The 26,581-nt window shown below is 41.7% G+C and overlaps 1 protein-coding gene across 3 annotated transcripts; it reads left to right on the plus strand.

Annotated features, from left to right (window-relative positions):
- Positions 1-679: 679 nt before the first annotated feature.
- Positions 680-25,969, plus strand: dse (dermatan sulfate epimerase). 3 transcript variants are annotated; one of them, XM_035143853.2, is made up of 6 exons: positions 680-815; positions 3,049-3,520; positions 10,344-10,597; positions 19,525-19,764; positions 20,791-20,998; positions 23,015-25,969. In XM_035143853.2, the coding sequence occupies exons 2-6, from the start codon at positions 3,090-3,092 to the stop codon at positions 24,759-24,761; spliced, it is 2,880 nt and encodes a 959-aa protein (XP_034999744.1). In that variant the 5' UTR covers positions 680-815; positions 3,049-3,089; the 3' UTR covers positions 24,762-25,969. The 3 variants fall into 3 exon arrangements, with proteins under 3 accessions (XP_034999744.1, XP_034999745.1, XP_034999743.2); XM_035143854.2 differs by having other exon boundaries at positions 693-2,701; XM_035143852.2 differs by having other exon boundaries at positions 693-3,520.
- Positions 25,970-26,581: the final 612 nt, after the last annotated feature.

A 26,581-nucleotide genomic window follows, 5' to 3' on the forward strand; every position in this document is an offset into this window, starting at 1 on the left:
ACGGTGGAAATGACGCCGCTTTGAGTTGAATTTGAATTTCAGAGCTTCCGGACAATTGGATGACACCACAAGAGCCGTATGGAGGCCTTTTGTGTTGTTTCTGTTGGGTTTTTTTACGTTTGAAGAATCGGTCACCAGTTACTTCTGTATTGGATTTGGCTGCAACACTATTTACACCTGAGACTCCAAAAGTGTTCTGTGGAGTAGATAATGATGAATTTTTTATTTTTGGGTGAACTATCCCTTTAATATAACAGTTATACAGCCTGGTTGGGGTATATACAGCATAAGTGTTCCCCTCTCTGGGTATAGAAAATATTTGCTCAGAACCAATACATTATTTTTTATAGTAATCACAACCAGATTTTTGTCAACAGCTTTAATTCCAATTATATTGTGTGTGTGTGTGTGTGTGTGTGTGTGTGTGTGTGTGTGTGTGTGTGTGAATTCATTAGGTCTCCTTTAAGCCTCTCTCCCCCTGTTGCAGCCCCTCCTCACTCTCAGGCATGACGCTTCCTCCCTCCCTCTCTCCTTCCTCACACATTCTTACCCTCCCCTCTCTCTCTCTCTCTCTCTCTCTCTCTCTCTCCCCCTCTCTCTCTCTCCCCCTCACACACACACATACACACACACTTTACTTTCTTTGACTTCTCTCCTCGATCACACACACTCTCTCTCTCTCTCTTCCTCTCTCTTCCCTCTCTCTCTCTCTCTCTCTCTTCCCCTCTCTCTCTCTCTCTCTCTCTCTCTCTCTCTGTCTTGCCGTGAAGAGAAGAAATGAGCGCCGTGCGGACGGGAGTACGGATCAGTGACAGGTAACGTGAACGTCTCCTCACTTCGCTGCTCTTTGCGCGGTCCCACCGGCACAAGGAGACCTTTGTGTGCGCAGATTGAGATAACCGATCAATACCGATCGATCCACTGATCGGCTCGAATGGAGGCTGGCGGGTCGGACCCCATCGTGCGGTGGAGAGCGATACGTGAGGGGGGAAACAGCTGCAGACTTTCTTCAGGAAAGTGAAGGAGAAGTTGTCTGTAACTATTGGGGAGAGGAGGGGTAATAACAGAGTGTGGTGGGGAAAGCGCTGCTGCTGAGTGACATGGACGAGTCAGACATTATTGTTCTTATATAACTGTCAATCTGAGAAGCATCTCACTCTCTGCACCTACAGGAAGTTAGACATGGAAGCAGTTGAGGCCCAGAGGAAGGTGCACATCTGGCTCGAAATCTGCTCTGTCTTTAGCTTATTGTTTTTACACTGACAGCACAACTCAACTGTATTTATGTTACACCAATAAGCCATAAGGAAGTGAAGAATTAAAGCTATTCATGTCAAATTGAAAGGACAGAATTAGAGCCCTCACAGTGATTGTACAGTTCTGTCACAGCTCTGTGATTCTGTTGCTGAGTAACAGAGACAAACTGAGGTCATGTCTTGTTTATTTATTTTAAGTTTTCACACTATGTTGTGACTACTTTCAGGCCACCAAAACTAGATCAGTAAATGTGGACTTTGGTATTGGCAGTGGTGCAAACACATGATACCTTACTCTGGGGTTTATAAACAGCCTCTTTCTTTTTAACAAAAAAATCTGGAAATGTAGAACAATGTTTAAGAATGTGAGTAAACATTACTTGATACGGCCCTTGTCTATATTTTCTGTGTTATACTCATATTGTGAGTATGTATTCAGGATGTGCCTCAGTATTTCTCTGCACCGTCCACAGGACAGTGCAGAAACATCTTAAATGTTTATTTTGAGAAATATGATTTTAGAGCAGCAACCAGCAGTAATATTTATTATTATTTTTCCATTATATATTATACTATGTTTATTGTTTTTCATAGAATTAACAGGTTGCATGGTTTATAAATTGTCGCAATAAATAGAAAAATACCATCAAAATGCCCCAATTTCAAGGTGAAATTATAGATATTTCATTTACGATTACATCAAACAGAGAGAGAGGCTGTAACCTGCACCATGTTTGGCATTTTTGCCTCAGAAAGACAGTTAATCAATTATAAACACTTTTTTTACTTCTAATTACCTGTTAGATGACTAATAAATTAACTGATTCATCAATATCCATTGAATTTGATAAACTATCTTACAGTTGGATTTAAATTTGTTAAATTTGTCTAATTATAAAAGGGCCTTGGCTCGTGACACAGCTACAGCTTCCCTGTGATAATTTAGTCCTAAGTTGTGTTGACGGTTTCAACATGGCGATGAGCTAACCGGGCACCCTCATGTTCACCACAGAGGAATGTGACGCCTCCTAAGGTCAGATCTCAGAATTAACAACAGTGGAAAAACCATTTTTCGCTTCCCCTTGTTCATCAAACACAACACAAACTCCATGCACACGTCGGACAGCAAGCGCCTATTAGAACGTGCCCCCGTCTAGACGGCGTTAGAATGACTACCAAATGGTTTTCCACCCGGCCTTTTCCAATGGCTCCACTAAGGTCATGGAATTTACCCTCATGTTCAGAGCAGAGACGCTGGGCCAGCCCTTGTCTTTCTGTGAAGCACAGCACTTTGGTTTGGAGCCGCTCAACAGACCAGAGTAATGTTACTGCAGTAATGGGCCATTTATGACCTCCGGGTCTGCTCGTCTGGACATCTGGGTGTGCATGGCTGGACTTGTCTCACAACAGCTACTCAGAAACAAATCCTGGGAGGTGAATATAAGGTAACAGTGTGCAGAGGTGTGACAAGCTCCAGATTTGTAACGTGCATGTGGCTATTGGCAGGAGGTTATCACTGAATTCCTAGAAATGGTGAAGAGTTTTGAGGAAACGTAAACATGTGTATGTTTTGTCAACAAAAGGTCCTACTTTATCTGAAAGTCCTGTTATTACTGTTTAACTGTTGTGCTCAATAATGGCCTACATCAGTATGGAAAGCCTGCATCATCAGGACTACAGCTGTATCTAATTATTCCAGGAATGCCGGGCTTTGTAAAAAAAAAAAAAGCTTTGCGCAGAATATTGGCTGACTTTTTCAAAATCCTTCTCTTCCCCCTCGGCTCCCTCTCAGCTGAGCTCCTTTGGCAATGCCACAGTCTCCCCTCTGATGAGATGATGACAACCTACACCCGCGGGGCCCCCACAGTCTTCTTCCTAAGTCTTCTGTGGCCCCTGCTTGTCCCGACGGTGGTGGCTGCGACGGAAGGGGACCCCAGCGAAGGAATCCCCTTCATGGGAGGCAACTACGATGGACATCCCATGCTGTACTTCAACCGGGGGAATGTGGAGGAGCTGCAGTACGCAGCGGCGGGGACTCATCGGGACATGGCGAGGAGGATTCGTGAGGCTGGGGAAATAATGCTGGAGCGCCCGGAGGAGTACCTGCCACCCTGGAGCCCCGCGGAGTTCAGCGCCCGCTGGAACGAGGTGTACGGGAACAACCTGGGTGTGCTGTCCATGTTCTGCCTGCTGTACCCCCACAGGGCCGGGGCCCTCGACCTGGCCAAGGACTACATGGAGAGGATGGCGGCTCAGCCTAGTTGGTAGATTTACTGTCTTTTATTATTTCATCTATTTCAGAGCTCCAGAGTGCACCAGTCCTAACATTTAGCTGGTCTGTCTATGTGTATTTGATTGAGTCGTGTCGCTTCCTCATCTCTTCTCCTCTGCGGTGTTTACACTCATACACACACACACACAGGCCCCCACTCACACACTGACACCACACAGACACACGGACAGTGAAGCAGAGAGGAACAGAGAGTGAACAGGTGAAAGGATGGTGGTTGTTTGTACCATGTCAGACATATATTTAAACACATTGAAAGAAAGTCCCCCACTCACACACACACACACAATCCTAGGTGAAACGCTGTAATACTAACCTAATACAATAGAAACCTAAAAGCTCATCTAAATCATAATTGTCCGGTTTACTGAGCTGGTGACATACATTCTGTGCCAAATACTTATTCAAGAGCCATTTTTGTTTACAGAGCCAGAGTCCATGGTTGTGTTAACTTCTACAAAAGATATTTGAACCAGCCTCCTGTTTCCTTTCCCAGGGACAAAAATGTTTACAGATGCTACCTGATATCCCTTTGCACCCACATGTGTGCATCACAAAGGTTTTGATGCTAAGACCTCCCCCTCACAGGCTTTTCTACCATGTCCAATTCCCAGTGTTCTTGTTTCTGTCTGGTGAAAATGCATTTTACTCTGAAGATTCTGTGGCACGGGAAATATGTTTAGCAGCTGTCTGCGGAACCTGTACCCCCCGATGAAGGGAAATGAAATGTTCAGATGTGAGCTGAACAACAGACAGGGACTGAATCCACTTTGCTTTGATTGTTACTCCTGTCAGCCGAGGATCCTGCAGCTCGCTTACAATCAGTCATGTTGAACTATCTTGACATGTCTGTGATTTGAAGGTGTTCAGACTGGATTTGATTTGATAAGGGAAAGTTTAAATTTAAATGTGTGTTTCTATGTAAAATATATCTATTCTTTTATTCTGTCAATTTCTTTAAGTTCAATTTAAATGTATTGATTTTTATGAATACTTTTTTTTAATTAACTTTACAACATAGAAGAAAACTAAGTTTTGTTCCTAAATTGGCTTAAATTGATAGAGTAAAAGTGAAAATATTTCTACACAGAGTGACAATGAATCATTTAACCAAAAATCAACTGCCACCGAATAGACCAGCATGGGACCCTTGGCAGTTCTCAGCAGCAGCCAGACACTGCTTTGTCACATTGATGTATAAAAAGGAAAATCTGTCAGAACCATTTACAATAAAAACAGACTGAACCGTTATTTATACCACGAGAAGTCAACAAGTCAGCAGACTTGATCTCTTCAGCCAAAGTCTGGCCTTTTCAGAGTGGGCCATGGCTGGACTTAATGTTAGCATCAGCCGTCAACAGAGCTTCTGAATACCCTGAACAATTTGATTGAGCTCAATGAACACTAGTTCTGTCTGGCAGGTGCAAAATGGCTGCGAAGTGGATTAGAGCCATTCAACTTCTCCTCAGCTTTAAAAGAGGGAAGGTCTCAGAAATGATGCTTGGTGAATATTTGCATCCAGTGTTGGTATCCATGGTAACCTCCGACAGTTCATTTACATACATTCACATAAACATAAAGAGAATTTGCACACAGCTGCTACTCCCGGTGACCCAACTTTCTCAGTAATACTTCCATTTACGATTTTGGAAATATGTACAAAAGTAGAGGGTCCAGTCATGTCGAGACAAAATTCATCCAATCACAAAAAGATACCAAACAGCAACATTATTAAAGTAGAGATGCGTTGATCAAGTGTTCAAACCCTTAAACATTTGTAGATACTGACTCTGATCCTCATGTGATACTGATGCTTTACCTAAATATTGATTAGATATCATGTCAGCGGTGGCTGTTACAAGTGAACTACACTCAGAATCCTGCTAAATCGGCCAAAATAGTGACATGACGAAGCTAAACGTGACTGACAGGCATCGTGTCAGTGAGGTTACCACAGTAACACTGCTATTATAGTTCTGATATCCTGAAACAAAGGAAGGGCTCTACACGAATCACTCGCCCTGCTGCTGTTGTTGGTAATTTGACTGATTACTAACTACATACAAACTTTTTTTTGCATCTCTGTTCTTAGGTTAGAGTGTTGAGGATTTGAATGGCTGGTATGTTGATATCCGTTTCTATCCTCCTTTCACGTCCCAAGTCCTTTACATATCAGCCCAAATGCTGTTTTTATGCTTCAATATGTTCACACATTGGTAATAAAAAGTGATTAATACATTCCATCCATTCCATCCTCTAAGTTGATCAGCAGAAACTATAGATACAGAATGAATCCTAAAGTGGGAGAATGTGACACGTCTCATCAAATACCTTCATATTCACTTATTGCATAATTTCTTTGGGTGCAAATATCCTTGTTTAAAAAAAATTTAAAACAGCACATCTTCCTCTTCAAAAATGAAAAGTTGAATTAAAAAAATTTGAAAAGCACACCTCTGCTGCTGAAGCTTGTCTTAGGCTGGTATGACTATCAGCTTATTCACATCGATACAGCTACACATTACTGAGTCACTTCACTGACTTTACAGATCTCCTTGACTTTGTAGGATTCTCCGTTGACCTTGTCACTTGTGACTTGTGTTTTTTAATCAAGTTATCACAAAAATCTTCATAATTCTTGAATACAAGTTTTCGTTTGTAGTTGATGTTATTGGAGTTTTTGTAAGAATCAATCAGCTCCGTGTCAGTTAGTTGGTTTTCATTTCATTCACTGTATTTAAGTTCCATACCCCCCCTCCTTCATTTGGAGAGCGAGCAGCTTAATCCTTTTCTTTTTGCTGTGCGGCTGCTGTGCTCCCTCCAGCCACTGAACAGAGGGAAGGGGATTTTCCAGGCGGGCTCATAATGCGGTATTATACATTTCTCACAGAATCAGTGTGTGTGCCACAGCGCAGAGAGGAGAAGCCACCGAGCATGTGTTTTCACGTCTCGTGAACACACTGAGTTTTCTCCTCGGCCGCACTTTTATTATGGTCACTGAGCCTCTGAGGGCCTCTGCACAGCCGCTACAGGAATCAGTCAGCTGTGGTCTTCACACCCTTCAATTATGTCTGCAGCAACTCCACTAACCATGTTCCAATGGGCTACTTCTACTTTGTGGTGGAGTGGTGCCTGCACCTTTTTTTTTTACACAGTCTGCAAACTCACATAAGTGAAGTTGTGTGTTCGTCTGCATAATTTGGCTGTAATTTTGTTCTTTTTGTTATATTGGTAAACTGCAATTTAAAGAACTTTTGATTTTGGTTGATTTTGGCGCCGCTGTGTGCAGAAGAGGTCGTGTTTCCACCGTCTCCTGTCTTAGAAACCTGGGTCTGCACATGCATTTGTTATAGAAGGAGCGAAAAACGACACTCAGCTGTTTGTAAGGATGCATGGCGATGAGGGAATAATCTTGCAATTCACAAGATAATTGTGAATTATTTCACATAAGACATTCCTGTTAGGGAGGAAGAAAACCAATTCAGGATCGGTTTCGAATCCTTTATGATCATGTAATTCTCTAAATTGTTCACCTTTTAGTTCGTACTTTATCACTAGCTTTTTTAGCTTTTCATTGTTCTTCTGTCCTTTCTCCTCTTTTTCATTTTGCTGATCCTGCCCCAGCATCAGCCATTACTACAAAATGCAATGTCAAAAGAGAAATCTACTACTCATTGTGAAAGTTTGCAGGCGGAAATGTAAACTTAGGCTTTTCCAACCTGACTGCCTTAAATCGACTTAGAGAATAGTCTAGAAAAAGCCAACTTTCTAGCTGATTGTCTCCTTTGCTGTAGGTCACAGAGAGGCAGCAATATTAAATGAGGCCGTTTCGTTACCAGTTGAAAATTGCTTGTAGTATGTTTGAGCTGCAATTAACAAGAGTAAACATACAACATATCACCAACATCAGATGTGTGAATCTGCTCAAATATCACTGATATACTCTATCATGTGTTTGATCGCTTGTAAGAGTCATTGGAGAAGCTTGTCACAAAATGTCATAACAATTCACTCATTTAAATGAAATGAAATCAATCTATTCAGCTCTGCAGCACAATTGTTCGTCCATTTGTGCAGAACAGAGTCTGGCGATGGTGATGAGGAGGAAAAACTCATTCGTGAATACATGTTGCTGCAGGGTTTATTTGGTGGAATCACTTTTTCACAGACAGCCGAGCAGTAGTTCAGATGTGAATCATGTGGAGAAATGAAGGGAGGCATCTGTCCCAACAGGCTTCCAGGGCTCTGTTTACACAGCATGCCAGCACTGCCAGCGGGCTGCCACAGTGTAGGTAATGGGAAACACGGGCAGTGACGTCATGCATTGTTCAGAAATGCATTTTTGTCAGGTTTGTCTGAATCCCGTAGAACTGTAGACACGACCTAAAGCTTCTATAAGCTGAAAAATAGTTATGACCATATTTCTCATATACAAATTTTGAACAGCATGTCACTGTTGCACAAACATGTTTTTATCAAATAAGGAACATTGGTAGAATTCCTCCGATGTTAAGGGACAGAGAAACAATTTGACCTGCTTTACTTGCACTAGTGGTAAATCTGTAGAGCGTCTTCAGACAGTACAGAACTCAGCTGCCAGGCTTTTAACCAGAGTAAACAGGTTGGGACACATCTTTTTGGACGTGTTTTAGGTCCAGACGACATTTGATCAATCTTTATTAATGGTTATCTGCATGTGAATACTGATAAATTAAAAAGCAGGAGCATGTGTTCCGCTTCTTTTTCTCTCCAGAATAACTGTTTACCTGCGGGCAACCAAAGCCTGCTCAAACATGATTGGTCTCACTAGAGAAACAGTAACTCAAGGACCCAAAACATCTACAGAGTTTGTATATTCACATACACTTATAGAGATTAATATTGCCTCAAGGCAATATATACAATGTGCGCATGGTATGCACCACCCCTGTCATGCTGTTCATGTCAAGTGAAGTTTTTTAGTAGATAAAAATCTTGGATTCTAGGAATCAAGGCACACGTCTTCCACATGACAAGCAGACTTGATGAGAGCTGCATGAAGAGTTGGAATCCAGCCCACAGATGAGGCAGAAAACCTTTTTTCCATATATATCACCAAACCACTCTGACAACAAGCGAAGGTGTCACCAAAGAAAATACATTTGCAATATATTGACTAATAGTTACAGTATTCCAAAACTCTATAACATTAAGCCATAGAATAAATTATATAAATATCACTATCGCATCAAAAGCAAGAACTGTAAATTTAGCAGGGAAGAAACTTAATCCAATCGTAATCCACACCTGTTCATATCATAGACTGTATATAAAGATGGACGACATGACGGATCCCACAAGTGAAGCCAAATCTTTTGTATTGCCCCCTGGTGGCTGCCTGCAGTATATATATACTAAACTCTACCTCCTGCATGTTAGCAAGTGGGACATGGACCAATATAAATCGGCAAAATGTGGATCGGAAGTGTTTTCTGTCAGTTTACACTGATGTATGTTCAAGTGTTTGTGATTCTGATACGTTTAGTTCAAATTAGGTAATTGGCTGGGACGTCATGATTGACAGCTGAGATTGACTCTTGATTGGACGGTCAGGTTTACTGATGGGAACTCGATGTCACAGCTCCACTCCGCGATCACTACCGCACAGGCTCTGACACCAAATGACATCACCAGCACAAGATGGCCGTGCTTGTATACATATAAGATATCTTGGCTTCATTTTTGTACAGTTGGAAGAAGCGGAGACATGTCGTCCATCTTTACATCCAGTACGGTCCAATGAAGATAATTCAAAGCAGTGGTCTCATGGCACATTCTCACATTCTGAAAACACTGTAGCAAATCTTGTAGCAATCACCACAATGTTATTGAACAGAAATTTCCGTACAACATATAAAACAGAAAAGCGTGCAGTAATATTCATTACAGTGTTGTAAATGTGTGCAGTGACAGGCGGTTTGCCCTCATGTTCATTGTTTCCATTCTCCCTGAATCTGAACAACGAAGCTGACGAGTGCTACGTCAGGACGAGGCCTTTAAGTGACCACATTCATGGGAAGTTTACTGGAACTTGCTCTTTAATTTTCATGGCAGCTGTTGTTGTTTGAATCCCAAGAAAACGAATCATTACATTACTTTGTCAAGCTTGTGAAGATCTCAGCTTCTAATAGCAGGCACTGTAGCAGATACTAATTTAACTGACAGTGTAGCGCGTAAACCACAAGATCGCGTTTCATTTTCCATAAACTTGTGATGACAGGAAGAACTCAGTGATCGGCGGCTAGACTGCGGATGAGGTCACGACTGTGTCTCTGTTGGTTTTCAGCTGAATCCTGGCGCATGTGTCAGTGGGAAACACTAAGCGAACACAGCATTTGCTTTTAACACAACATCTGAAGTTCATTTCTCTTCAATTAAATCAAGCAGCAGGATTGGAGAACACCTTTCACCTTTTTTACGACACTAATGCTCCTGACAGTCAGCGTTCTCAGATCCTGGTGTGTGAACCAGCACATGCTGCACTTTGCAAGTCTCGTTCTACGTCTCTTTATTGCTGCAGCTGTATTCGTGGTGTAAAAGGCAACTTAGCACCTTTATTTTTGCTTTCAACGTGAATAGTTGTGTTTTACAGCTGTGTTTAGGTGTAATTAAAAGGCTCTGCACAGGGAAGGGTTTCTTGTTCATGACATAGCATTTAGGTTTTATTTAAAGAGGGAAAATGTCACACCTGCTGCCCTGTTTTCAAGATCCACGTGTGTGTCTTGCCTTCAGTCTTGTGTTGTTGTTGTGTGTTGCAGGCTGGTCAAAGATGCCCCCTGGGATGAAGTTCCTTTGGCGCACTCATTGGTCGGGTTCGCCACCGCTTACGACTTCCTGTATGAGTACTTGAACAAGGGCCAACAGGAGCGATTTCTGCAGGTGATCGGCAACGCGTCACGCCTGATGTACGAGAAGTCCTACGTCCGAGGCTGGGGCTTCCAGTACCTGCACAACCATCAGCCCACCAACTGTGTGGCTCTGCTCACAGGAAGCCTGGTTTACATGACACAAGGTTAGTGGTCCATGTCTTTATGATGTGGTTTCATTCTTGCCCTCGCTGCAGGGTTTAAAACATGTTTTTATTTAGCGATATGCAGGTCTGATACTGATATCAGATATTGGTCCGATATAATCTGATCTAATCCATTTAAATCTAAATGCTTGCAGCCCGTCATTGGGTTAGCATCAATTTATATTGCTAAGAAGGATTCCAGTCTCCTCACAGTGAGGCAAACAGCTATTTAAAGTATATATTTTTGGGCCATTTTTGACTTTGTTCGACAGAGATAGTGAAGAGTTGACAGGAAACAGAGAGAGAAAGTAGGGAATAGAAATTCACTTCCAGCAGGGAGCTGCTGCTCAAGACGTATGCACCTATGTGGTACGTTTCCTAACCTCATTTGACTATTGGGTCCCACCAGTCATACAGCTTTAGTTTAACACTGGTATCAGAGAGGTACTTGGTATTGGCCAACACCCAAAGCACAGGTATGGGTATCAAGAATGAAAACATATACTGTTCCTATGATTCTCTTTTCACCAGATTTCCTGTGTGTTGCGTTGTGAATTCGCATTATCCCAAGTGTTTCCAGCCATTTTTAAATGTAGAAAAATCCTATGTTTGTCAAACAGTGTCAGAGAAACTCCACTTTCTAACACGAAAATGCTTCCTTCAGTGTTTTAGCTGGATTTAATTACATGGTGCGTCTGTTTTAGAGAGGAGGAGACCTCTGTGGATGAGTTAGCTCTCGGTAAAAACCCTCTTTAACATCCTCTTAATGATCACTGACTGAAACAGCGGTGAAGACAACAATTCATATGATCCCACACCACTTCATGACAAAACCAAGTCTTTTGTCATTGATTTGATTTATGGTCCCCGATGTGGCAGAAAATTACATATTGTGTGTTTAATGTTAATTATCTGAGGAACTTGCAAACAATGAAAATGAGGGATTTACAGAAGTGCTTGCTCATTGTGGGATCTGTTGGGTTTTTCCTTTCTTTAAGGTCTCTTTTTCAGGTTAACATGTAAAGTGCCTTGAGATACTGTATATTAGGATTTTGTTCAGTACAAATAAGATTGAATTGAATTGAAAATCAAACTTGTCTGTTGGTGGTTTGCGTGTCTGCACTCGTCAAATCAGTTGATGGAAGAAGCATCACACTCTCATCACATTCTCTCTCCCTCTCTCTCTTCTCCCTCTCTCTCTCTCCCTCTCTCTCTCTCTCTCTCTCTCTCTCTCTCTCTCTCCACCAAGGAGGTTATATTTTCACCCCTGTCCATTTGTTCAAATTTACACATAACGCAAAAGAACAGATTTCCACTAAACTTGGTCGAAGGATGTGTTATGGGTCAGGGGAGAAGGCAAGAAGTGTTGGTGCGGACCCAGATCAGAGGGCAGGTCAAGGAATTTATTTTCACTTTCTTTAACTTTGTAAGATTTTTTTAACATTTTCACCATTTTCCGAGAGAATAAGTCATCGATTTTGACAAGCAGCTTTCCTTTAAAAAAAAAACTGCCGGGTCTTGGAGAAGATATGTGTTGTGAATTCCCGCTGTGCACCTTGTTTTGCTCACAGGGATTTGATTTCTGCAACAAAAGCTCCGGTGCTGATGTGAACCAAATGACGGATTTCTGAGAGTGGCTGCGGTCACAGTGGTTTTATTTGAGGCTTTTTTTTGGACGGGGTAACAACAGGCATGAAGCTGTGTAACACTCAGGAGAGTTAGAGCCTGACCTGAGAGCAGGGGAAAGTGTGTTTGCACCAGTGTCTGTGTTACCTGGGGAACGGATTCTGCCCGGGTGCTTTTGTTTATGACAGATTTTATTTGTTAATGTGTGCTTTACAGGAGACCACATGCAGAGATGATAGGTTCACACCCAGCAGGAGGGAGACGATAGCTTCTCAATAGATTGTTAACACATGATGTATCTGCAGTGATCAAATAAACAGCTCTTATTTCAGCTGCTTCATTGAGCAGCCTCCCTCAGCCATCACAAGTAACACTGTGCAGAGGCCTGACTGTATTACATTATCATACGCATCATTCGTCTCCTGCGCAAACGGATGACATAAGTTCCCAATATTATTCCCGTCAAAGTGGCTTCGAACGAATGGAAGTTTGTTTTCGTAGCCAAATGGAAGAACTGCCAGAAATGAAGGGCAGATTCTGGTTTCTGCTCGTTCTTTGTTGGATGTCCGTCACAAGGCGTTGTTTCCATCATTGTGTGGCCTAAAAATAACATGGTCTGCCCCTCACTGAAATGAAAGATGCCTGTGCTGTCATGTGTGTTCGGTTCTTCGTTTAAGATAACCAGACAAGAATGCAGCAGCAGCAGCTCAGAGGAAACATACATTCCAGATACAGGTGTTTGCTTGTTGGCTCCTGGAAGCATCAGCTCAGGGCCCAGTTTAAAATACAGCTCATCTGTAATGAACGTGTCTGTCACATGCCTCTGACTTTCCAGCCACACTCTTACATCTGCCAGAGCAATGCAAAAGCTGCTATTGTTATACTTGTGGGCCCCAGTGCTTGCCATGAAACAGTTTAGCATCCTGTTAAGAAATGTGGAAAGTGGAGAATTTTTTATTTATATTCAAAAATATCTAAATATTAGATATCAAATATCACAATGCAACAAAGCTGATGTTCTTACTCGTCTCAGGCTTCCCAGGGGGAGCAGCAATGCTACGTGACACTACTAAAACTAAACTGCACCTCCTGGTAGCATTGAAGTAGCATTGCAAAATGATGTAATCATATTTTTTGTATCAAGCTTTTTTTTCCAGTAAGTAGCACAGAAGTGTGTCCAAATGCTACATCAGTACATTTCTAACTATCTAAAGCTGTGCTGCAAGCCATAATGCCATATACATAACTCACATAAATGACATTAATGATACTAACAGACTCAGACAAGAGGCAGCTTGTGCACAAAGAGAGAAGTGAAAATGAGACCTGACATCTGTTTTTTGTGTTGTGTGATTCTACAACATTTAGCAGTGAGAAGTGTAGAACATTTACTGTATATGAAAATGTCTCTGCTTCCTCCCACTCCCAAATATCTCAGATACAGATACTCATGACACACAGTCATACTGTTGTTATAGCATCAATTAACTAATAGAAACTTATCAGAAACATGAACACTTTACAAACATTTTTGTGAACTGCTTAAAATGAAAGAAAGCATCTTAAAAAGTAATTTGATTTGTACTTTCATATTTATATATTGTACTTTTTTTGTTCAGCACATGTCCCATCTGCTAACATGGAGGGGTCAGGGTTTATGGCCTATACTTTATGACCTATACTAAACACTTTGGTAACTGTCATGTTGTCAATCTTTATATACAGTCAATTAGGCTTGTCAGTTTTTCCCAAAATTAAGTTTGAATGAATTTGACATGACATAGAATTCATACAATTATATCATGAGGTTAATTACTAAGACAGTCTGATGTGCTTCTAGACTGTATATTTTGAATTACAATCTTGCATGACATTTCGAATACAAACTTTTCCTCCCATGTTTAAATTGAATGTTCGAATTTTTTATATAAAATGACAGCCCGACAATCTACGGTGTGGAACTTTACTGCAAATCATCTCCATTCATACTAACACATCTGAAAATGTGTGTCACATGACCATTCACGTACACTGGGCCTGTGTGTGTGTCGGTGTACACAGGAAGTATATTGTCTTCTCTACAGTTGGATGCTCGTTCTAGTTTTGGTTTCATAACAAGGTGGGACAGTTTCTGACTTAAATGCAAATGTGGTCGCTATGCATCATTGTTTCCAAAAGTCTCGGTTTCTGCCTCTTAAGACTGAAAAGTGAACCTGGAGTTTTCAAACTAAAACAGAGCCTGCAGTGTTTCCAAGAGTTAGAGGGCCTCAAGTACTCCAGAGTCGGGTGGATGGTGTGTTTGTGTGTATTTGGTGAAACCTTGCAAAAAAGAGACCAGAAGAACTGGGGGATCGTCATGTGACAAAACTAAAGCAAAGTATGTGGAGTCAAAACTCTCGAAACTGAGCTATCAGCCTCTGGGGCAGATCGTATTTCAGCACTGACTCTTTCTCACCTCTAATTTAAAATAGAAATAAAACAGTTTTTCCCAATAGCTGTTAACTGTTTTGTAAAACTGCTGACAGGGCACCTCCAACTGCAACTCTTTCTGTTCCATTTCTATTCAATTTTATCTTTGTGACATCCATCTGTGTACCGAGCAGGAACTACAATACTTGTTTTTGCTCATGCAACAGGAGAGCAATTTTCATTCAGGTGACAACCATCTTTGAGTGTGGTATCCAGGTCCTACTGTACAATACATTCTTGACTGTATAGTACATGTGTATGATGCAGTCTGACTGGTATAGGTGCAGTTTTCCTTTTAATGCAGGTACAAGGGATTATTGTTTTTGTAGTTCCTCTTTCTTCTCTTTACATTAAGTCTTAGTTTACGTGTTCAACACCGTGTAATCATTATTGTTGAATTTTCTGCTATGCAGCACTCTCATGTCTGCATTGCTTTAACATGGAGCACGTGATCGTTTTGGCGGATCGTGATTGTGTTGCCAGCTGACTGTGGACTATGATTACAACAAGACTGCTTGATATACAATATGCCTCCTCACATATTCTACCATTACTGACAATAATTCATCAATTAATCTGTCATTGCTGCTCCCTTCATCTCTAGCAGACATATTCTTATTCACAAATACTTTAAACATTGACACACTTTTCCATTATGTTACTAACTGTTTCTTCTAATCGATTTTGTAAATACTGTTATTTTGCTGATGTTAGTTACATGTGGCATCTATTGCACTTCTGTCTGACCTGGGAGAGGGATCCCTCACATGTGGCTCTCTCTGAGGTTTCTACGTTCATTTACCCTGTTAAAGGGTTTTTTTCATAGTTTTTCCTTACTCTTGTTGAGGGTTAAGAGCAGAGGATGTTGCACATTGTTAAGCCCTATGAGACAGAGTGAGATTTGAGAATATGGGCTATACAAATATAACTTGATGATTGATTGATTGATTGATGCTTGGTGGTGGTACTTACTGATGAGCAGTGTTTCATGTTAGTGCTCAGTCAATGACATTTAAGCTTCATTACTTTCTGCATATCTTCTCTGTTCCATCATGGTTTCTGTCATTATTCATGCTGACTGCTCAGTTCCTCTTCTGTCTTCTGCCAACACTGAAACTCCTCTGGAGATGCTTTGGAAAATACATGATTTCCTGTTTGTTAGAAGAATGACACCATGCACTCTCAGTTAAACATTGTTTTTGTCATTAGGTCATTGTCACTTAACTCAAACCAGCACACAGACACATATAGAGACTAGCTAGCATTAGCAGGCAAGCAATTTTTCTTTGGACTTGGAGAAGACCAAATCAGAGTTGAAAGCTGAGCAAATAATGTAATGATTGTTATGTGACCAATAGAATGGCTTGAAATTGCTTCCTTGACACTGCTGTTTGTTAGTATTAGTGAATAATAATCTATCTAATAATTCCAGAAATCTCTCTATCTAGTTATTTAAGGGCCCAACGAAGTGCAGTGGGAAATTCGGTATGATTTGGCCATGGGATACGTTTAGTATTAATAAACTTTGAATAGGCAAGAACTGTATGTGTAGCAGCAGCGGCTGGGACTCCTCAACAGAATGGACGTTTTCCAGGATTTCAACAGCACGGTTACGACAACGGCAACAACAACTGATTCTGCAGTCCAGGGTTCTACGTACTGAGTCGAGCTTCACCGAACTTTGAATAAACAGGTGAACAGCTCTTTGTGCGGCAGCGGTTGTGCGGCTTCAGGGTCCTGCAGTAAATCTTTACTTTCTGCGGCTCAATTACCGCAGGTCACCTTTACAGTTTCAGAAAGAAAACTGCAAGCAGTGTAACCACAGGCCAAACAAACAATACATTCCAAACAGAGAAGTTTAGAACAGGCACTGAACTTGTCCATATTATGTCTTAACTTGAGGAAAGTAACTGGGGCATCTCTCTGCGCCTCTGTTGCACTGAAGTGTGGCCCTGCACTGCATGAGTGCCCGTCAAGCTCTGTTTGTGTAAATGTGGTCTTTGTGCATGGCAAGAGTTCCTGTTTGATGGTAAATACCTGCTCTGTGTAGGCCAAGCGGTCCCCAAGCCTAAACCAAACACGTCTGGGGGACGGCTCCACTGGGCGGACCTGCACCCGCACCCACCCAGCCGGTTACTGCCAGTACCCCCTGGGATTCCTCAAAGAGTTGTGGCTGGTGTGTTTATATAGTCGCTTGTTCTCACAGTAAATGCTGCGTGTGTGTATGTGTGCATGTGTGTGTGTGTGTGTGTGTGTGTGTGTGTGTGGGAGAGAATATACATAGTGTAGTGTCCCACCGTGGTGTCATGCTTTCCATGACCACAGCTAAATGTTGCGTGTGGAAGGTTTCTTTAGGTAACTGACTGAGAAGACTTTGTTTGCTGTAGTGCTGTTTTCCATTAATTCCATTTGTGACATAACACATAAACCACTCAGACTGAATAACACGAGGCCCTGTTCACTTTATGTCCTGCTGTGAACATACAGTATTTTTCATTAATTTAATTCAAGCACTTTTAATGCCCCTGCTTCCAAAGAGGATAACTACTACTTGTAACAGGAGTCAAATTTGGGAAGTATGTTCACCCTGGATTTCAGCTTCTCTGATCCAAAGTGAGATAACTAGCACCACCAGGTAGCTAGTGGCTAACCTCAGCTTTTGCTCTTGACTCCTACCATAGCTTGTAGATGCAAGATTAAAAGCTTTAGATATTGATAGAGTCCAGCTTATCACCTCATCTCTTACTACTTGGGCCCATTCCTGAAGTAATTTTGCTGTACAGATCAGTGTCCTGCACGGGTTCATTTTTGCAGACCCGACCCATTACCAGTAATGATCTCCAAATCAAATCCGGACCCACCTGGATCTTTGAATCTTGGAAAAGTATCTGTCAATTGTCAGAGAACCTGTGGTCCTGCCACTGTCTATGTGTTTCCTCAGTGACATTGTGTCCAGGAGCTTGTTGCAAGCAGTAAAGCCACTGACAACATATTCACCACTGGCTATTTTTTATCTTCATGTGATCCATTTCGATGTGACAGTTATTTGAGCGGAAGTACCTGCCAGTACCCGACCTGGTGCAGGACTCACATGAAAAACATTGTCTCATTGATTAGAGCTGGACTGATTAACTCACACCTCTATGACTGACTTGGTGCAGTTACCACCAAATCTGATGATCTGACACTTTTGAAACATTTGTCATTTCCACCCTGCACAAGGCCCGAATGAGCCCTGACAAAATTCAAACCCAATTTCATCCAAAGTCCCTCGCCTCAGTTGAGGATGATTCCCTGTGTCTCCATAGCAGCTTCGACTCTGCCCTGGACATCAGCCGCCCACCACACCTTGTACTTTAACCACTTCCAGGCCAAGCAGCACTACTTTGTTCAACAAAGTGTAGCCGGGTCCATATAGTGCGTCTGTGATAAATGGGAAACCAAAGGTCTGTGTGGACCAGATTTTAATATTATTATTTGTGAGAGTTGTATGTGCGAATGTGACAGATTTGTTAGGAATATGCTGTCGTTGCACTTTAAGCATGTGACTTTTAAAACAATGGAATGCAGGCGAATTCATGTATTTGAACATAGTCATTTCTTTATATTTATTTACAATATGATTTGAGCAGAAACTACTGGCAGTAATCACAATGCACTTCCTTCAAGAAATGCTCTTATTTTTCACTTTCCTGTGTAAATCAATGCAAATCGACACTTTAGTGTTTAAATGCAGTTGTGAGTGAAAAGGGGAACTGAAACTTAATGCTTAATATGTTCAGTGTTTGAATTTAAATTGTATTTGTATAGCTGCAAATAACAACAGATGTTTTCTCAAGGCACTTTACAAAGTAAGGTCGAGACCTTACAACCAAACAGTTTCTACAACAAGCAGGCAACTGAGGAGAGAAAAAACTCCTTCATTAACTGGAAAAAACCTCTTGCAGGACCAGACTCAATGTGGGCCGACATCTGAGCGGAGAAGAATGGGGGTCACAATAAAAGGCAACTCTAAAATGTGCAGTTCTTTCATGCAACACAATGCCACATCTACCACACGTCTTGAGGGAGTGTGATTTGAAATGCTAACTGCAGGAATGTCCACCAGAACTGTTGTCCATGAACTGAGTGTTCATTTCACTTCCACCTCCAACGTCTTTTCAATGTCCAAAATACCTTTTATGTGAAACGGTAGTTCAGTGCCTAGGTAAACTGCACATTTTAAGGTGACTTTTTCTGTGCCCAGTCTAAGGCACGTCTGTGCAATAATCCTGCTTTATAATGAGCATCTTTTGATATGTCACACCTGTCAAGTGGACGGATTATCTTGGCAGTGGTGAGGTGCTCACTAACACAGGTTTCAACAAATTTGAAAACAAAATGGATGAGAAAGTAGCGATTTCTTTGCATAGAGGAAATTACAATTCATGAAAAATGGAAGCGGAAGCACAAGTGTTTATATTTTTGTGTACAACAGCTTTAACACAGAAGAAAATCCCATTGCTGACATACAGACACAAACAACCACTGATGCTCACATTTACACATTCATCTAACCTGCATGTCTCTGGACTGTTGAGGAAGGTCGAGAAGGGTGGAACTCTGCACAGAAAGGCCCAGATCTGCTGGCAGCTTTGAACCCAGAACCTTTTTGTTGTGAGGCGACAGTGCTAATCGCTGCAACATCCTGCCACCCCCAAGTTGAATCCAAAAATCTAGAATAGAATTCAATACGGTTATACCAGTCAATTTAAATAACAATAACAATGGCGGGACTAGGTATCTCTGACTGTATTCCACTTGTGACACCATCTCTACTCCCTGTGTTGCAGGTTACCTTCAGGAGGCCTACCTGTGGACCAAGCAGGTCCTGTCCATCATGGAGAAGTCCATGGTCCTCCTGCAGGATGTGACGGATGGCTCCCTGTATGAAGGCGTGGCCTATGGGACTTACACCACCCGCTCTCTGTTCCAGTATATGTTCCTGGTGCAGCGCCACTTTGCCATCAGCCACTTCGACCACCCGTGGCTTCTCAAACACTTTGCCTTCCTCTACAGGACTATCCTGCCCGGTAACTGTCACATCAACTGCTGTTTACTCTGCTAAACGCCTGAGAAATGCATCTGATACACTTTTCACCTAAGTCAACAACCGGGGAATAAGTAGTTACTTAGCTGTGAATGACGGACACATCCTGCTATAGCCTGTATGCCAAAAGTTGTATAGATTCGATTAGAAATGAAAATGACCATAGACTGCCTCATCGGAGAGCAGCCTCTCCTCTCAGTTGATATGGGGTATGCATGCATGTAGCTCCTACCTCCCTGGATGTAGTTTCAAAGCTGAGCTGAGACCTCCAGGGACCTGTGGTGTCCCGGAAGTTTCATCTGAAGGTCAGAAGGAGGGCAGCAGCAGAGGAGGGGGCCCCCGAGGTCAGGCTCGGACATTTTACAACCCCCCCAGCAACACTTTCTGTATTGTGTTTGAATGGCACTGCTGCACTCAGACAGCACCTCTAATTACACCAGCCAGGAGAGCCCCAGACCCAGAGCCACAATGGCAGCTTTCTCCCTCCAGCAGACAGGAAGACAAGGCCAGATTATCCTCAACTGCCCCCTCAGCAGCAGACGATTGCTGTCCCCTCACTGACTGTGTGTGTGTTCCCCGGTTATGTGTTTGTGTACAGTTGACAGAAAGCAAATGGTAATTAGGATATTGCTAATATCTGAAAAAGCACAGTTTTCTTGGGACAAATTAATTTGTTCTCCCTGTAGCACATTGGCTTTAGAAACAGTTGTGGCAGCTGGATGATAGCTCTCCTCTCCCTGCCTGTGTGTATGTGATACAGATGACAGAAATTAAATGGTCACAGTGCTATAGCATTACTGAAGGGCAGTGATAGACATGGAATGTTAGTTGATATGCAACGGCTTTGTGTGTCCACATATTGGTAATTATCTCTGCATATGCATTGTTGTCACTGCAGACTCATGAATGAGTCTTTACATCTTCATTTGATTTACAATATTATGTCATTTCTTTATGACGCCACTATGACCAGCCACCACTGACACTGTGTATTCATCATTTCATCCAGGATTTCAGCGGACTGTAGCCATTGCAGATTCCAACTACAACTGGTTCTACGGGCCGGAAAGCCAGCTGGTCTTCTTGGATCGCTATGTGTTGCGTAATGGCAGTGGAAACTGGCTGGCAGATGTGATTCATCAAAACAGGGTGATGGAAGGGCCAGGGCAGGCTGGAAAGGGCCAGCGGTGGTGTACTCTCCACACAGAGTTCATCTGGTGAGCTGCTGAATCTAATTTAACACTGGGATATTTCTTACATCTTATGTACAACTTTTATCAAAGGCAGATCATGGAATTTTTTTATTGGTTTTTCTGTAACATTTTGAGACAGGACTTTTTTCAGAACTCTGAGGAAATGATGTCTGGATCTCTGGATTGAAAAAAATCGGACATATTTATGTTGTGATCTATGGGCCTCGTTCACCAATATTTTCTAAAAAATATATATATTTGCACTCAAGAAAGTTCATTACGTTTTCTTAGGGTGAAGACTGCAGGTCCGTGTGCACACACAGAAATCAAGGAACTGAAAAGAAAAGTCCAGAATTCCGAAACGAAAATCTAAAGATGGTGGCACACCAGAGTCAAACTGTAAAAAAATGAAAGAACACAAAAAAGTATTCATGGGATGCAGTTAAACATTCAGTGAAAGCTAAGAAAGTCCCACAGTTAATGGATTCAAAAAATAATAAATAATAATGAAATATTGTCAAACGCTGAAGAGGAGGGGGAAGCAGCGCATCATTGGAAACACAGCACTGCTGGTGAATCCTCCGTTGATTATTTGTAGATACCAGACCTGAGCCTGCCGGGTCCCGACAAAAATTTCGAAATTATTTTGGGGTCGGTCACGTTGGCTTGGCTGATTTATTTACACTGCACATGTTTTTTTCTGCTCGGACGGGTTCAGAGAGAAAAATGTGCCCCGAGCCTAACTCTAATCTGGACACACACCTGGGCGCCGTCTCCTGGGTCATCTGCCGTCTCTGAATCAGAACGTCAGCTCATTTTTCAGAATATCTGTGACAATTGGACAGAATATTTTAAATAAAAGCTGTAGTGACACATTTAATATGCAAACACCTAAAGTGTGTAAAACCTAAAGATGGGCGACTATTTTTGTGAATAACTGTTCTCCTCTTCAACATGTCCACGTGTTTAAAATCTCTGAGACAGTTAAGTAAATATTACAAATTTGCAATAATAACTATGCACTGAAACGTCTCTGTCTTTTTAATTGACATGTTTCAGTCTTGAGATTCATTCTTAACTACAAATAACCACAAACCAGCAAAATATTATAAATTCTAAAATATTGTGGTAATTTTACAACTTTAGAATTGAAGAAACCACGGATTTTTTTACACAAGCATGTAGTCAAGTTGTAGTCAAGTTTGCGTATGAGTATGCATAGATGCTGTTCTTACATAAGAACGGTCCCAGATAAGAGTTCTCGTGAAAACTGTTTTCTATGACTTTGTATGACTTGTTTCCAGACCGCTACTTTTTGCTTTTTATTTTTCTATTATAAGAGCTGGATAGAAGTGTAGGATTGTTTGGCCATGGTGGAGGTATGCGCTCTTCTTAGTACCATTCCAGTTTGAGTAATTATAAAGCTTATGCTGACTTCTTCCTTGATAGTTCCCTCAATCATCAGATAGAATTAGCTTCTAAATCCATGCTTTAATCATATATATACAATCACATAGTTACCGTAATCACTTTGGTAAGAGTTTGATAGACAACTAACCTGGAAATAATGGGCAAATGTCCGGGAGCTATGAAAAACACTATGAATGCCTTTGAGGGACAGTTCGCACCTACTTTGTCTTTAAATGTGGTGACAACACCCCATAGGTACATGCTTATTTAAAGCATTCTGACAACATATAGCCATCATTATCTCCCAAGATGGTAGCTTCAAATGTTTTCTGTGACCATCAGTTCCAAACTAATAGTAATTCGGTGTACTATGATATAAAACACTGTAAAGCTCACATTTGAAACTTTCAATGTTTGACATGTGTCCTTGATAAATGGATTATGTGAAAAACTGATTATCAAAGTTCTCATCAATCAACTACTTGTTTCCAAGGCATTGGTAGTTGAGGCAAACGTGTTTTCACAACCTGACATCTAGAATACCCTCAATGATTAAAATGCCTGTCAGTGCATTTTGCTTTCTATTCTATTGTGCAAGTATTATATTGTTTATCTTGTTGTATTCTGCAGGTATGACCCGAGCCTGATCTCCAAGCCCCCGTCAGATTTTGGAACATCCCAACTCCACTACTTTGAGGACTGGGGTGTGGTCACATATGGCAGTGCTTTACCTGCAGACACCAACAACACCTTTGTCTCCTTCAAGTCAGGGAAGCTGGGAGGACGCGCCATCTTTGACATTGTTCACAGGAACAAGTACAAAGAGTGGATCAAAGGGTGGAGGAACTTTAACGCTGGCCACGAGCACCCAGATCAGAACACTTTCACCTTCGCACCCAATGGTTTCCCATTTATAACTGAGGCACTATATGGACCCAAGTACACTTTGTTAAACAATGCGGTGTTGTTTGGCTCGGCGGTCTCAGGGAGTTGCTTTAAGCCGTGGGCTGGACAGGTTACAGAGACCTGTGACTCTAAGTGGTTGAAGTACAAAGTGGGGCTGGCGGCTGATACCCAGGGCAGAGTCGAAGCTGCTATGGAGAGACAGGGAATGGTCTTCATCCGAGGTGAGGGACGTTCTGCGTATAATTCTGAGCTAAAGATCAGAAACTTTCAGAGGAACCTTCTCCTTCTTCACCCACAGCTCCTCCTCCTCGTGGACCACATCCACCTGGATCCTGACAGCCCAACCAGGGCCATGAGTGCCTTCTTTCACAACACCGATCTGCCATTCCAGGGCACAAAGGTAGATGGTGTTCATGGAGCATTTGTGTCACATGGTGAGGACAAGTATAAGATGTTCTGGATGGACGACACTGGCTACAGTAACAAAGGAGTGATAGGTTACTGGAATTACCCTCGAGGGTACCCATATAATGGTTCTAACTATGTGAACATCACAATGCCATTAAGGTACCCTTACACAAGGGTGGCCTACATTTTTTTTGGACCGGGGGTGGACATACAGAGCTTCAGCCTGCGTGGTGATGACCAGAGAGTGGATATTTACCTGGCCACCAAGGATCACACTTACACCATCTACCTGCTTACTGGAGAGGTCACCAGCAAGCCTCTGTTCTCCATGGTGCTGCTGAACAACAAGAAAATCGTATTCGAGAAGGCCGCAGTTGCGGATGACAGCTCGCCAGAGGAAGTAGAGGAGTACGTCAACGTGATGGAGGACAACCTCCAGCACGTCAAGCCTGTTTTTCAGCAGATGGAGAGACACATCCTCGGACGGGTTCTGAACACTAACAGCTTCAGAAAGACTGCAGAGCGCCTCCTGCAGTTCTCTGACAAAAAGAAGACAGAGGAGGTCATTGAGAAGATGTTTGCTATGTCCAAGAAGCAGGGCAAGGGTAAAGGGGGGAAGAAAGTCAACCTTGGGGAGAAGCTTTCTGAGAGTCTCCCTGACATTTTTGCACAGATTGAAGTGAATGAGAAAAAGGAGAGACAGAAAACCTCAAAGCGTACGTATGAGGACAGTCCAGAAGAGGGGGACGCAGACTCCCGGGCCTTTATGGATTATACAGACAGTCGCAAAAATAGAAAAGGTGGCTTTGTCAAGGGCCGCAAATTCAAAGAGGTTCACATGGTGGGCACAGCAGGGAGTGAAGGTTTCACCAGCACAGCCTCTTACATAAGACTCTTCCTCCTTCTGAACACGGCCACCTTCTTTTTACTGCTGGCTGTGTTGCTGACTCGCTTTCAGAGGGGTCGAAGTTTGCACACACAGAGGTGTTTCTACACCATCCTTCTGATCGACTGCTTCATCTTACTGTACCTCTACTCCTCCTGCTCTCACACACAGTGCTAACACCTTGAGCGGGTTTGGAATCGTCCAGCCCACGACCGAATGACCTGTTGTTCATGGTGAACTAAATGCACCTCACACCTCAGTCTGAGCCAGATCTTATAACAGAATATTGGGCTGCTAGTCGAAAGAAAGTCTGAGATTTCAAGAAAAATTATAATTTTGACAAAATAGTTATAATATTATAAGAATGAAGTTCAATAAATGTTTACATAGTTCAAGACATAAGTTCTAAATGTATAAGAAAACATTTAATGTTGATGAAAGTCATGATGACATGAGAAAAGATTTACAGTATTTCATAAATTAGTGGTAATGTTACGAGATGCTTCTGTCAGTGCTACCTATTAATATCTCAGTCATTAGCAGTCTAGCAGTTTTAACTTGTCACATGAGGGATGCAAAGGATTTGAAGTTAGGAGTTTCATATTTAAACAATTGATTAAATCATAGAGTTTAGGACAGTAAAATTATATAAAATCAATTATATAATGTGACAATCGTTACATACGGCAAATGGCACAAGTTAAAAGGGGATGTACGTCCTAAATGCACTTGAACAATGAGATCAAGATCATTCAAATAAAGCCTGATGACCTTTTTGAAATGTGACTCTTATTCTCAGAATATAACCTTTCTTTCTCATGTTATGACTTTTTGTCGTCATTTCTATTTTATTCATACAAGTCACAAATTTACCTCATGGGGTTTGAGGATAATAATCTGAAAATTATGACTGAGCCTCTTAGTAACATACTCGTAATGTTGTGAGTTTTATGTGTCATAGACTTTTTCTCAAGTCTATGACTTTTTCCTACATAATATCCTGATTTTATTCTTGAAATGTCAGATTTCCTTTTCCCTAACAGTGGCCCAAATACTTATAAGATCAGGAAATACAACAACTGATTCCAATAGGAATTGAAGAATTGCCAAGATGAAACCAGATCACCTCTGATTAAGCTTCTGTGGAGCTTTAGAACTGAGTCTGTGTGAAGTTTGTTCATAGTTGTGTTCAGAGGTCCTGCCTTGTATCAAAGATCTCAAGGTTAGCCACTATAGTGCAGTCGCCTCAGCTGTACATGAGATTTGTCCTGTCTACATAGTTTATAGAAATACATTGAAATGTATATAAATATATATATATGTGAAAGCAAGATATATTTTTATGGTTTCTTTTTTACCATTTGTAAATAAAATTACCACATGCAGATGCGTGCGATCATTGTGTGTTGTGTCTAATGAATGTGTGAACTGTGAACAGTGGCTAAGAGAGCACTGTACCTTTACCTGGAACAAATAAATGAAGATCTTTATGTAGCAACACGTACATTTCATTGTAAATAAAAATTGCAAATCCAACTTTGAATCCAGAAAACAAGCAAACAGGAACTGTTTAAATCCAGAAGAACACACGGAGATACTGAAATCAATTCAATTCAACTTTATTTGTATAGCGCCAAATCAAAACATAGATTATCTCAAGGCACTTACCACAGTGTCAGTGTGGCTCTGTCTATTTCTTGAAATGACCACTTAAGCTTTAGAATCACAGCAGATATCTCACGTATACTCCAAGAAAACTGTGTGTGTGTTCTGGTGGTGATGAAGGTACATGTCACCCAGAACAAGAGTGTGATTCACTAACATGTTAATAGTTGTGGAGCTCTATGGCTCAGGGTACCAGATCAGGCTTGGGACACACGCACACGCACACACACCAGTCATATGCTTTCAATTTGTAGTCTTTTGTGAAGAGAGATGATTTTCTGAAGTGGAAAGTTATATTTATGAACTGACATCTGCCCTCCTCATGCTCCACA

The sequence above is a fragment of the Hippoglossus stenolepis genome, chromosome 20 (assembly GCF_022539355.2).
Source record: "Hippoglossus stenolepis isolate QCI-W04-F060 chromosome 20, HSTE1.2, whole genome shotgun sequence".
NCBI lineage: Eukaryota > Metazoa > Chordata > Actinopteri > Pleuronectiformes > Pleuronectidae > Hippoglossus > Hippoglossus stenolepis.

What these genes read in the sequence shown, in the direction of transcription:
- dse (XM_035143852.2), top strand. Translation starts at nt 2,958, where the DNA reads ATGCCGGGCTTTGTAAAAAAAAAAAAAGCTTTGCGCAGAATATTGGCT. An exon ending in ATGGCGGCTCAGCCTAGTTG is followed by an intron (nt 3,521 to 10,343) that starts GTAGATTTACTG and finishes TGTGTGTTGCAG; the next exon opens with GCTGGTCAAAGATGCCCCCT. An exon ending in CCTGGTTTACATGACACAAG is followed by an intron (nt 10,598 to 19,524) that starts GTTAGTGGTCCA and finishes CCTGTGTTGCAG; the next exon opens with GTTACCTTCAGGAGGCCTAC.